The following is a 14423-nucleotide window of genomic DNA, read 5'->3' as shown; positions in this document are numbered from 1 at the left end:
AGAGCAGGCTAAAATATAAAATGAAACACTTAGCAGCTAGACCAATGTCTGACAAACAGCCAGCGCTGGATAAATTGCAATACATAGATCAGAATGATTAAACTTTTTCCATGATCTCTTGTTTCCTGCACAGAATGCCATGCTCCACTAGCATGGGAGTTCCAAGACATCAGCTTCCCTGGAAGGAGGGTGGCAGGTAGCAAGCACACAATGGCACATGGCAAGGATGGAAATGTGTGGGGATATGAATACAAGAATGGATTGAAGAATGAATGCTTGTAGATGGAAACATCTTGTTCAGAAATGCCAAGAAAAGATGAGTCTCTTTGGTCTCAGTAAGCATAGGCTGAGCTATTCCAGGGAGACAGCTTTGGCTGGCCCTTCCAAGAGGGTGTGGTCACGGGGTAAATGGAATTGGCGGTCACTTTGTGGGCTTCTCAGATGCCCTGAACAGGCAAACTCATCACGTGGTTTCTCCATTTAAAACCTGTCCATGGTTTCACTTTGCTGCTAGGATAAAATCCAAACTCCTTCATAGGCCATCAGGCTTTCTGCTTCGCTCCCAGCGAGTCTCCTCCTGTCCCTCCATTGCCTGGCTACATAAGACTTTTTTCAGTTCCTAAATACAACTGTGCTATTTCTGGCCTCCAAGTCTGAATTCATGAAGTTCCTTCTGCTTCAAACTCACATTTTATCCATTCATGATTCACTCCCCTTATGACTCTGTCTATTGTGTGCATAATTTTCAGGTATCAGCTTACATGTGACACACTCCAGAACCTTCCTTGACAATTTAACCTTCTCCAAATTAACCCACCACTGGGGTGAGGTCAGAGGCCCTTCCTGTGTGTTCCCACAGCTCTCTATATTTGCTCTGGTGGCTTAGATGATAAAGAATACGCCTGCAATGTGGGAGACCTGGGTTTGATCCCTGGGTTGGGAAGATCCCCTGGAGGAGGACATGGCAACCCACTCCAGTGTTCTTGCCTGGAGAATCCCCATGGACAGAGGAGCCTGGCGGGCTACGGTCCACGGGGTCACAAAGAGTTGGACATGACTAAGCGACTAAGCACAGCGCAGCACTGTGCTTCTTACACTGTAAGGTGGTTTCCTGGTCTTTCCACCACAATTGGAATGCCCAGGCCAATGTTTCAGCCTGTTTTTAAAATAACTGTACCACCAGTGCCTGGAATAATGTCTGGTTAGTAGTAGAGGCCCCACAAATATTTGCTGAATAAATGAATGAATTTCCATATCTAAACTGCATTAAGCTCCATGAGGTCTGGTTTTGTGTCAATTCTTCTATTGTCAATATATAGTTCCTGCCACATGCTTTCTCTTTCATATAGTATTCTCAAATATTTATCAAATAAATCAGCTTCATTTGATACTAGTTACCTATTCATATATCACATAAATGCTTATTTCTGGGATATACTGAGAACTGATTAGTGTCAAATTTTTCAGTCATTTCACCTTTCATGAGTGTTTCCAAATTCTTGCCTTTACACTCAAATTATACACTCAGCAACACTTAAACATCCTCTACTATTAATGATATAAGACATAAATAATACCAATTTCCTTTTTTTTTAATTTCTTACTATCTACCTTCATCATTTCCATTAATACCATTGTTATCACTAAGGCTAATATTTTTTCCAAGTATAGAATAAGCTTACCAAGGACCATCAATATCTCTAACACTTGGCTTTAATCAGAAACATAAAACAGACATCTGTATTAAGTTAAATCCCCTTTGAACCACCTCAAATCACTTTCAGAAAGTTGAGTAATGACACGAAAGAAGTACATTCTTATAACATCAGGATACAGTCACACCATACCTTGAATAAAAGCTATGCCAAAATATTTACTTCTTACATTTTCATAAGACTATGTATACAATTAAATGGGGGTGAGAGGGTAGACAGGGGCATCAGAAATGTTATTAGCCATATACTGCTTCTTTGATTTTATAACATGTAAACATTAATGACACAGGGTCTAGTTTATCTCATTTTTGGTAAATGTATATCTTTACAATAAACTCGGTGTCTACTTGCTATTTATTAATTATACCAGTATTCACCAGTGGTTGACTCTTCATGTCCAACTAGGCTTTCAGGGTCATTTAATTTTTATTTAGTGCCTAAATTTGTAATGCTGAAAGCACTCCAAGTCTTCTCACTAGAGCAGAATCAGCCGCTAGGGACCCTGCTAAATCTGAGCCAATCTGCAGCATTACTAACTGCTCACACCTTTACGGTGATCAATGTGATTAGCAATGGTAAAACCAGAGGCCAGTGTATAGCAAATGGGGCTGAAACTTAATGCAATTTGCTATGATGTCATAAAAGATTTGAAATTAATTTTAATTAATTTATTTTGATACCACCTAGTTTCAGAAAGGATTTATAAGAATATCTAAGGGTACAGTAAATATAATCTAACAGTATTTAAAAAAATAAGTAAGTGAGCCAAATATGGCACGGGGGAAGTAAAGATGGGGCACAGAGAGCTCGTCTTCTCTTACCTGTGTATTGCAAGCCCCTGTACTCGCTTATTGCCCCTGGAGGTTTTAAATTGGGCCAGTAATGGAACAGCATTTGCACAGCTGGAGGTTTCACTTGTGAAGGCCCATAGGCTATCACATACAAAAGATCCTAAAGAAAACAAGAAGCATGTTTTCACCAACATCATCAAATAAAAATAAAGGTAGCTCATTCAATATTATCAAAGCAGTGAAAATTCTAGTGGAGGGATTGAGGCAGTTAATTTACCTAGAACTTCATCATCTAGGTGGCCTTTGCAGATTAAGTCACATTAGAATATTCTTTTTATTATTTTCATGGGTGTTGTAAATAAGCCAGCCCTGGTAGGGTTCAGATGTACATTATCTTTTAACAAATTATTTGTTATTCAGAATAATAGGGAAGATTCTAGAATGCGTAAAGCCAGTTTGCCAAACACTACATTTTAAAACACATTTCTGTAAAACATATTTTTAAATAATTCACATCTATTTGAAAGAAGAAAGTTTCCCAAGCAACCTTTCAAATTAAATAAAACTGTCACATAGTACAGTATTTGCTAAATTCCACAGATGAGAGATATCCAATTACTGCTTCTGTCAAGTCACTCTGTTCTTCAAGTTTCATTTCTTCTCTAAATGATAAATAACTAACCAGTAAGGAAAGAATTATAATTTCTACCACACCAAGATAAAAAGACATCAATAAATTTGACCTAAACAATAGTTTTAATATGCAAACAACTTTTACTCTATTATATAAATTCAATTTGTGACTATGAGTTTAACGTGGCCCCAAACTTACTTTCCAGACTTCCTGTTTATATTTCATGAGGCATTCCAATAATTGACAATGATACACTGAAAGGAAGAAAATATAATTGGTACATTAAATGTAAATACCAGACAAAAGATCCTGTGTAATAAACTATATTAGTAGGACTCTTCACTCTAGTCATTAAATTAGAAATTGCTTATTTTCATGTATTCATACCTATCAAAAATCATATAAACCTTTGACTTTATCAAGTTTTATTTCAAGATCCTGGAAAAGTATTTTATTTATCTTATTAGCAGAGGAAATATTAAGAAAACTCCCTAGTAACCATACTTTTAATAATATAAACTTAATGTAATCAAGAATGATGCAGAAAACAAAATTGCTTAATCATAGTAAAAGTTCACATTAATTGAGTGTTCATTTTGTGGCAGGTATTGAGCTTAAGAGCTTTAAACATTATGTATTTCATAACCACCACCATTTTGTAGCTAGAGAACTGAAGTTTGGTTTTCTATCTTGCCCAAGTTTGGATAGATAGCAAGGACAGACTGATGGATTAGAAAGGAGGTCTTTAAGCACCAATTCATCTAGTTGAGGAATCCTTAAAAGCTATACAACTGCAAGCTTCTTTGATTTGCCTATGTTTACTTGTGGAAGAAAGATATTTTCACCCTAGTTAGATACATATTTGATATCTTCCCTAACCTATCTTCCAACCTTATCACAGCACTGAAGCTGGTCTCCCTTTAGTCACCGATGACCTCTGAGTCATTCAGCTCCATGGAGACTTTTCAGTCCACCTCTCATTTGACCTTCATCAATATTCAGTACGGCTGAACACCCTCTTTCCTTGACTTTATGACTGACCCTCTCCCATTACCTGTGGCAGGCAGTGCTGTTGCTACTCAACTGTTGTAAGCAACCCTTTCTTCCTTGTTCAGCTCCCAGTACACAGACTGCAAAGCAGGACAATTTGCCAGCTTCTGTTGCAGCTGGGAAGGCCACATGGCTCGGTGCTGACCAGCAAGACCTAATGGAAGTCTGCTGGGGAGCTTCTGAGACTCATTTTTCCTCTTTGACAAAAGGAAAGAGGCATACCAGGAGACCTTTCTCTAATCATCCTGACTGATACTATTTTTGATAGGATTTGATTGGATATATTTTTGAAACCCATTTTTTAGAAACAGTTGTTTAAAAATATGGGCTTCCCTGGTGGCTTAGTGGAAAAGAATCCTCCTGCAATGCAGGAGACATGGGTTTGATCCTTGTGTCGGGAGGATCTCCTGGAGAAGGAAATGGCAACCCACTGCAGTATTCTTGCCTGGAGAACTCCATGGACAGAGGAGCCTGGCGGGCTATAGTCCATGGGGTCATAGAGAGTCAACATGACTTAGTGACTGAGCACGCATGCATGTAAGCATATCATAACTTCCCCTGTGGCATATCTTGCAAACACGAGAAGAAATTCAAGAGAAACCCAAAGATGGCATCTCAGACCCCGGATACAGCCATCTCCAAGACTTCCTGTTCAGTATACAACAAACATTTTTATATCTTAAAGCCTCTATTAGTCAGCCAAACAGCTCTCCATCTCCTTGGCAAGCTCCTCCTCTTCCACTGGGCCAGTATCTGCGGGAGTTCCTGAAGGTCTGATCATAAATAAAATCCACTTTTCATTCTATGCTCTCTCATGAGCAATGTCACACTCATACACAGCAATGCCTCAGAAATATTACAAGTTCCATTACAGACCACACTAAATACTACAATAACATGAATCATAAAAATTTTTTGGTTTCTTCAGGCATATAAAAGTTACAGTTGCACTATACTCTAGTCTATTAAGGGCGCAATAGCATTATATCTAAAAAAAAAATGAACACACCTCAATTGAAAAATATTTCATTGCTAAAAAATGCTAACCATCACTTGACAATGCAGAGATGCTACAAAACTTCACTTCGTAAAAAGACACAAGATCTGTGAAACATGGTAAAAGAAGATATGACTGTACAACTTGACTTACCATCTACATACAACTCAGTGAATAGCATTGGACATGAGGGCTCAAAGTTCATTACTTCTAGCCCAGAATTCTGTACTGGGTTAAAGACTCATAATACAACTTCTTAATTACTATTACCTCTTTTTTCCTGAAGGAAGCTGATTTGGTTGCATTTTTGTGTTTTGCTGTTGTTCAGTTGCTCAGTCATGGCTGAATCATCATAACCCCAGGGACTGCAGCATGTCAAACTTTCCTGTCCTTCACTATATCCTGGAGTTTGCTCAAACTCATGTTAATTGACTCAGTGATGCCATCCAACCATCTCATCCTCTGTTGCCCACTTCCACTTCTGCCCTCAATCTTTCTCAGCATCAAGGTCTTTTCCAAGGAGTTGGTTCTTTGCATCAGATGGCCAAAGTATTGGAACTTCAACATCAGTCCTTCCAATGGAATTCAGGGTTGATTTTCTTTAGGATTGACTGGTTTGATATGCTTGCTATCCAAGAGATTCTCAAGAGTTTTCTTCAACACCACAGTTCAAAAGCATCGATTATTTGGCACTCAGCCTTCTTTATGGTCCAACTCTTAAATCTGGACATGACTACTGGAAAAACCATAGCTTTGACTAGATGGACCTGTGTCAACAAAGTGATGTCTCTGCTTTTTAATATGCTGTCTAGGTTTGTCATAGCCTTTCTTCCAAGAACAAACATCTTTTGTTCTTGAAACATCTTTCGCAGTGATTTTGGAGTGCAAGAAAATTAAGCCTGTCACTGTTTCCATTTTTTTTCCAATCTATTTTCCAAGAACTCAGGGGACTGGATGCAATATTAGTTTTTTGAATGTTGAGTTTTAAGGCCGATTTTTCACTCTCCTCTCCAACCTTAATCAACAAGTTCTTCAATTCCTCTTCACTTTCTTCCATAAGGATGGTGTCATCTGCATATCTGAGGTTACTGATATTTCTCCCGATAATCTTAATTCCAGCTTCACCTTCATCCAGTGCAGCATTTCATATGATGTACTCTGCACTCAATATGCCAGTAAGTTTGGAAAACTCAACAGTGGCCACAAGACTGGAAAAGGTCAGTTTTCATTCCAATACCAAAGAAGGGCAGTGCCAAAGAATATTCAAACTACCACACAACTGCACTCAATTCACATGCTAGCAAAGTAATGGCCAAAATCCTCCAAGCAAGGTTTCAACAGAACGTGAACCAAGAACTTCCAAATGTACAAGCTGGATTTAGAAACGGTAGAGAAACCAGAGATCAAATTGCCAACATCCATTGGATCACAGAAAAAGCAAGAGAATTCCAGAAAAACATCTGCTTCATTGGCTATGCTAAAGCCTTTGACTATGTGGATCACAACAAACTGTGGAAAATTCTTAACAAGACAGGAATACCAGACCACCTTACCTGCCTCCTGAGAAACCTGTATGCAGGTCAAGAAGCAACAGGTAGAACTGGACATGGAACAACAGAGTGGTTCCAAATTGGGAAAGGGGTACGTCAAGGCTGTATATTGTCACCTGCTTATTTAACTTCTATGCAGAGTACATCATCTGAAATGCCAGGCAGGATTAAGCACAAGCTGGAATCAAGATTGCTGGGAGAAATATCAAGAACCTCAGATATGCAGATGACACCACACTTATGGCAAAAAATGAAGAGGAACTAAAGAGCCTCTTGATGAAAGTGAAAGCAGAGTGGAAAAGGTGACTTAAAATTCAACATTCAAAAAACTAAGATCACGGCATCCAGTCCCATCACTCCAAGTCAAATAGATGGGGAAACAATGAAAACAGTGACAGACTTGGGCTCCAAAACCACTGTAGATGGTGACTGAAGCCATGAAATTAAACTATTTTTAATGAATTTCATGAAATAAAATTTAAAGATGCAAGCTCCAAGAGTTGGTGATGGACAGGAAAGCCTGGTGTGCTGCAGTCCATGGGGTCACAAAGAGTCAGACACGACAGAGCGACTGAAATGAACTCCTCTGTCTTTCCTAAATCCAGCTTGTACATTTGGAAGTTCTCAGTTCACACACTGTTGAAGCCTAGCTTGAAAGATTTTCAGCATTACCTTGCTGGTATGTGAAATGAGTGCAACTGTGTAGTAGTTTGAACATTCTTTGGCATTGGAATGAAAACTGACCTTTCCCAGTCCTGTGGTCACTGCTGAGGTTTCCAAATTCACTGGCATATTGAGTGCAACACTTTAGCACCAGCATCCTTTAGGATTTGAAATAGTTCAGAAGGATTTCCATCACCTCCACTCGCTTTCTTCATAGTAATACTTCCTAAGGCCCACTTGAATTCACACTCCAGGATGTCTGGCTCTAGGTGAGTGATCATACCACTGAGGTTATCGAGGTCATTAAGATCTTTCTTGCACAGTTCTTCTGTGTATTCTTGCCACCTCTTCTTAATCTCTTCTGCCTCTGTTAGGTCCATACCACTTCTGTCCTTTATTGTGCCTATTTGCATGAAATTTTCCCTTGGTATCTCTAATTTTCTTGAAGAGATCTTGATGAGATCTCTCCCTATTCTATTGTTTTCCTCTATTTCTTTGCAATGTTCATTTAAGAAGGCTTTTATCTCTCTTTGCTATTCTCTGGAACTCTGCATTCAGGTGGGTATATCTTTCCTTATCTCCTTTCCCTTTCACTTTGCTTCTTTTCTCAACTATTTGTAAGGCCTCCTCAGACAACCATTTTGCCTTTTTGCATTTCTCTTTCTTGGGGATGGTTTTGATCACCACCTCCTGTACAATGTCATGAACCTCCATCCATAGTTCTCTTGGCACTCTGTCTATCAGATCTAAACCCTTGAATCTATTTGTCACTTTCACTGTATAATCATCAGGGATTTGATTTAGGTCATACCTGAATGGTCTACCGGTTTTCCCTACTTTCTTCAATTTAAGTCTGAATTTGGCAATAAGGAGTTCATGATCTGAGCCACAGTCAGCTCCCAGTCTTGTTTTTGCTGACTGTATAGAGTTTCTCCATCTTCAGCTGCAAAGAATATAATCAATCTGATTTTGGTGTTGACCATCTGGTGATGTCCATGTGTAGAGTCGTCTCTTGTGTTGTTGGAAGAGGGTTTTTGCTATGACCAGTGCATTCTCTTTGTAAAACTCTGTTATCCTTTGCCCTGGTTCATTTTGTACTCCAAGGCCAAACTTGCCTGTTATTCCAGATATCTTTTGACTTCTTTCTTTTGCATTCCAGTCCCCTATGATGAAAAGGACGTCTTTTTTTGGTGTTAGTTCTACAAAGTCTTGTAGGTCTTCATAGAACCGTTGAACTTCAGCTTCCTCAGCATTAGTGGTTGGGGCAAAGACGTCAATACTGTGATATTGAATGGTTTTCCTTGGAAGTGAACTGAGATCATTCTGTAGTTTTTGAGATTGCACCCAAATACTGCATTTCATACTCTTGTTGACAATGAGGGGTACTCCATTTCTTCTAAGGGATTCTTGCCCACAGTAGTAGATATAATAGCCATCTGAATTAAATTCGCCCATTCCTGTCCACTTTAGTTCATTGATTCCTAAACTGTCGATGTTCACTCTTGCCATCTCCTGTTGACCAATTCCAATTTTTTAGGACATAGAGAATTATTACTGAGGTTATGTGTAGGTTTTTCCCCCAGTGTTATTGAGATATAATTGACATACAACAATGTATTAGTCCACAGTATATCATCTTCTCTCGAATATTTTAAAGACACCTTGAATGTAACATGTCCAAAATAGACCTCACGATCTTCCCTTAGAAGCCTGGCCTTTCTCTTCCAGTGTCTTCTTTCTCAGGGATATCCAATATGTCACCAAACCCTAACAATTTTTACTTCCTGAATAGCTCTCAGATATATCCACTTTTCTTGGCCTCAATAAATCCTGACTTTTACATGTTTAGACAAATGCAATGGCCTCCTCATGGGTCAATCTGCATCCACTCTGGCTCCTTTTATTCCATTCTAAGCTGCAGCTAGCGTGACACATATGTGTGTGCATGCTCAGTCGCTCAGTCATGTCTGACTTTGTGTGACCCTATGGACTGTAGCCCACCAGGCACCTCTGCCCATGGGATTCTCCAGACAAGAATACTGGAGTGGGTTGTCATTACCTCCTCCAGGGTATCTTCACAAGCCAGGGATTTAACTGGCATCTCCTGCATTGGCAGGTAGATTCTTTATCACTGAGCCACCTGGGAAACCCCAGGGACACACACACTCAGTCTTTCAGTACCTCCCCATTAGACTTAGGATGAGCACAGGACTCCCAGAGCCCACAACATCCTGCGTGTTCTGACCTGTGGGTGTCTACAGTCTCGTCTCACACCAGGCAGCCCTCACTCTGAGCTCCAGCTACAGTGACCTGTCAGTCCCACCTGCATGCAAGTTTCCCTTCTGACACATAAGATCCCTTTGCCTGGAAACTTCCACTCCCTGATAGGCCTTGTTAATGCTACTCCTCCATCAGTCCTCAGATCAGAGGTTTTACTCCCAGAAAAGCTTTCCCAAATCTCTTCAATAAAAGAAAAATCCCCTTTTATAGGGTCTCATCATAGCACAATGTACATCATTCAAAGCACTTGTCACCATCGAAACTGGACACTTGCTTGTGTGATTATTTGGCTAATGTCTTCTCCCTCCGCCGCATGATAAGCTTCACGAAGAGAGAGGAGGGGTTGCACCTAGCAGGCCCTCAGCAACTTCTTGTTGAGTTTATAAGCGGTGCTCTAGATGGGGAACTGCGTGGAGCCAGGCCTGTGTCCTCTGCTCTGGGGCACTTTCTCTTCCACAGGGTCTGCTCTTCTCCTTCTGTTTGCTACACGAACCTTGTTCAGAGGAGGCCACTGACCATCCATGAGCAGACCCAGAGAGTCCCTTTATTTAAACTGCCTCCTCTCCCAGAATGGCCCGCTTACCCTGTCAATCAAAATTCTATCCAATTTTAAGACCCATGCTTTGATCAAGTGTCGCAAAGCCTTTCCTGATCATTTCAACCCACACAGTTCTCTCCTCTGATGAATTAACAGTATCCATATAATTTATTTATTTTTTACATACTACTTTACACTGTAAATTAATCATTTATGTGAATAAGTCTAATCTTCCCAATTAGACATAAGCTCCATAGCAAGCACCATGTCTTACATTTCAGGGTGGTTTTCACAGTGCTGAGCACAGAGCAATGTACACAGGAGTTACGCAGTGAATTTCTGGTACCTGAGCAAGAACTCGGCTCTATTCCTGATATACAATCAGCTACAAGGATCAAGCTTCCACTGGCTATCTCCCCCAATAAAAGTTCAAAAGATAATAATGTCCTACCCACGTGGTCCTACCCAGTGTTCTTGCCTGGAGAATCCCAGGCACGGGGGAGCCTGGTGGGCTGCCATCTATGGGATCGCACAGAGTCGGACACGACTGAAGTGACTTAGCACCCACTTGGTCACAGAGAGCCCCCTGGTGGACAGCACCTCACTTCTTCCGTTTCCCCCATCACCAGATTAATTTGCTGTCCCACATATCATTCTTAGTATAGAATAGCTGGCTGTACATGTGCCCCCATGAACAGATGAAGACACAGATTTAGAAATAACAGAAGTAACACTATTTGATAGTAGTGGTTTCCCAATGAAACATTCAACTCCAAGAAGACAATGGCAGATTGTAGAGATCCATCTTTCCATTTACTGAGCAGGGTTCATGATGTACCTAGTCACCATGCTGAGGAAGCACTTCACACAGACCTAAGCCATTAAATCCTCACAACAACATCTGAAGTTATTGCAGGAAGAATTATTTCTATTTTAGAAATGAGAAAACTTAGTTTTAGGGAAGTTAAAGAACTTGCTCATGGTTAAGCTAACTGTGCTGAGCTCAGATGTGAACTCACATACCCTTAACCTCAAAGCACATGATTCTACCCAACCTGCTAAACTGCCTCCTAACATGGAAATTAGGACCAAAGCCTGATGTAGAGAGTTTAGTTAACCAACTAGATTCTCAGAGACTTAGATAACTAACTAGAGACTTTAACGAACTAGATTCATTATATTCTAATAAATATAAATGATATTATGAGGATCCTTTAAGCCAAATAGAGATATGAGATATAACTTCCTCCAAATATATATTTTAATTAAACTCATATGATAATCATAAGGGATTTCATATTTGAAGGATGATAGTCCAGATTAAGAAACATTAAGATTTTTTAATGAAAAAAAAATTGGTTTCCTCATCCTGAGTCAAAAACTCAGTTATTACTCATTCTGTAATTAAGTAGAAGGTCAAAAACAGGGCCACCAAATTTGTCTACTTGCCTAATGAAAATAAAAATTGAGATCATGTCTTAACATGTGACTCCAATAGTCAGCCCCTTTTAGGTTACTTTCCCAAAGTTCATCTGCAGTGACACTGATAAATGGAAATCAAACAAAGTATATCAGATTAAATCTGTTTAACATTACTAGTAATCAAAGAAACACAAATCAAAATGAGATACTGTTTTTTATCTAGTCATCTCTACACAAATGTTATAGCACTCAATAACAGGGTACAGTGTATTTTCATACATAATTAGTGGGAATATTGAAAATTTTTTCAAGCCTTTCAACCCATTAATCCCTCCTTTATGAACTTACTCTAAGGAAACAGTCACAAATATAATAAAAGATTTATGTGCAAGGATATTCGTGTGGTATTAGAGTAGCAAATTCATAAAATATTCACAGTGGTCATCTTTAGCTGTTAGAATTGCAGGTGACTGTTTTTATTTTTATTATTATTATTTTATTTTTATTTCAATAATTGAATTATTTCTATATACTTATATTCAAGCCAAGTCAGTGTTCTAAAACTGTTCTCAAATATTCTAAAAATATCACTAGCCAATAGGATTACTACTAACATCCAGAGGCAAGTAAAACTTATTTCAACTTTGAAATCTGTTTTCTAACACAACTCCAGTTGTCTATTCACCAAAAGAAAATCTCCTAAGAATTTCTAGTTTGCCTATTTGATACCTTATTCAATTATTGGTCTTGAAATTAATAAATCCATCCAAATTTCCACTTACCTGGGTTGGATGTGTACTGCATTGCAATCATTAGCATGGATGATGCAGAGAGATTAACATGGGCAGGAACGCCTTCTCTCCTTGAGGAACCCACTAAAACCAAAATTATTTTGATTAGACACAATTTATATATATACATATATTTGTATATTTATATTTATTTATATATTTTGTTGCTACTTTGCATAGGGCAAGAGAGCTGAAAAGAAACTTGAAAAAAATCAATAGAAGTTTTACATAAATAAAATCACAAAATTTGTCCTGGCACACAAACACTATAATCGTCTTTATCATAGGCATATTTAGTGAGAACCTTCAAGGAGCAGGACTAATGCCAGAATGTAATGTAATAGTTACATCAGAATTTTACTTAGATGTGATCTCTGTTTCCAATATGTTTTTATCTAGGTAGAAAAGAAAGAAAAAATAAAATCCTCCATGTATCCAAATACAATGCATGCTGAAGTTTATCCCAATAAGAAAGTAAAAATAAAAGGTTTTTTAACACGACTTGAATGTATTAAGAGATGCAGATTAAAGAGTCTACTTATAATGGGCACTATATTCACTTAGTAACAAACACAAATTTTAAATCATGCATAATAAAAAACAGTATATTAATTTAAAAATTATTTTCAACTCTCACTTATCATTAAACAATTTTATTCAAACCTTCACATGTAACTTCAGCAGCAGCAGCTTAATCGCCATTGCAATCACTCTTTTACTTTTCCAGAGCTTACCATTTTCATATCCACCTGAGTTATTTGAAATAAAGTACTTTTTGAATCTGTGAATAATGCTGTTGCTGGACATTTTATCCTGTCCCACGGTATTCAATCACAAGGTCAGTTGGATTCTTCAAAATTCATCTTATAGCAGTAAAATTGTGAATGCCATGTGATAACCACTTACATATTGCTTTTAAGACATCTTTAAGTGGCCTGTTTACAAAGACATCCAACACTGTTTCAAATCTCTCTTTTTTAATGAGTGTATCAGGTAACCTCTATAAGCATCCAGAACTAGCTCTTTTGGAGATCATTCAAGGTAACATGTTGTCTCCAGTGTACTTCATTATTCTAAACACAGTAACAAAGAGGGCCCACAATAGAGAAACTTTACAAGGACTCAAATAGAAAACAGAATTCCTTTTCTGGGATAATTGCAGAAATAGCAGAAACCTTGCTTTATAGTTGGGCTCCTGTGGCAAATTGTCAGGAAAGCACAAACAGAACAGTAGATAGTGAATAAACACCCTCATAAAGTCAGCTCTCAATTTCCAACACATACTGCAGAAGACCACCAACACAGACAACAAGAAAAAAGCAGATAGCCCTAAAATCTGTCTTACTTTAAAACATTTAAGTGTTGGAATAATATCTCACCTACAGCCGAAAAGAATAAAGTAACATAATAAAACACACGTATAAAAGAAGTATTAAAGCCCTAAAAAAGGTTTATCATATAATGAAGAAGACAAAAAAAATTTAACATGATTCTTTTTCATTTTACATTTAAAAAGTGAGCACCACAGTGGACACTGTGACCATTACAATAGCTTTACAGAAATACACAAACAAACAAAATGGATCTATAATTAAGTCCCATTTACCTGAGTTGGTTTTTATTAATCACTTACTTCTGGGATGCTGCTAACCCACCAAGCCAGTGATAATCAGGAACAAAAATTAGCTTGGTTATACAATGTAAATAAGTATTCAGTTCAGTTCAGTTCAGTCGTTCAGTCGTGTCCGACTCTTTTATACAAAGATATGAAGATCAGTTCACTGTTCTTAGATGTTAAAGTTGATGAAACTAAGTATGATTAATGAAGGAAAAAAAAATCTTTGGGCCAAATTCAGACTTTAGCCAAGGAGCTTGTTCAAATTGGGCTTCCCTGCTCAGACGGTAAAGAATCTGCCTGCAATGCAGGAGACTCAGGATCAATCCCTGGGGGAAGATCCCCTGGAGGAGGGCATGACAACCCACTCCAGTATT

The 14423-nt window shown here is 38.4% G+C and overlaps 1 protein-coding gene across 1 annotated transcript in view; it reads right to left on the bottom strand.

The window, feature by feature from the left end:
• The window catches only part of UNC79 (unc-79 homolog, NALCN channel complex subunit), a 225599-nt gene that overhangs the window by 189401 nt on the left and 21775 nt on the right, over positions 1–14423 (bottom strand). Inside the window, exons 4-6 of the mRNA XM_052659741.1 lie at positions 12423–12515; positions 3339–3394; positions 2537–2666 (exon numbers count right to left, since the gene is read on the bottom strand). Coding sequence (XP_052515701.1) covers positions 2537–2666; positions 3339–3394; positions 12423–12515 — 279 coding nt within the window. The remainder of the gene's footprint in view (positions 1–2536; positions 2667–3338; positions 3395–12422; positions 12516–14423) is intronic.

Source organism: Budorcas taxicolor, chromosome 21, assembly GCF_023091745.1.
Source record: "Budorcas taxicolor isolate Tak-1 chromosome 21, Takin1.1, whole genome shotgun sequence".
Lineage (NCBI taxonomy): Eukaryota > Metazoa > Chordata > Mammalia > Artiodactyla > Bovidae > Budorcas > Budorcas taxicolor.
Note: the sequence above shows the minus strand (reverse complement) of the source record. Positions and strands in the feature narration are given on the sequence as shown.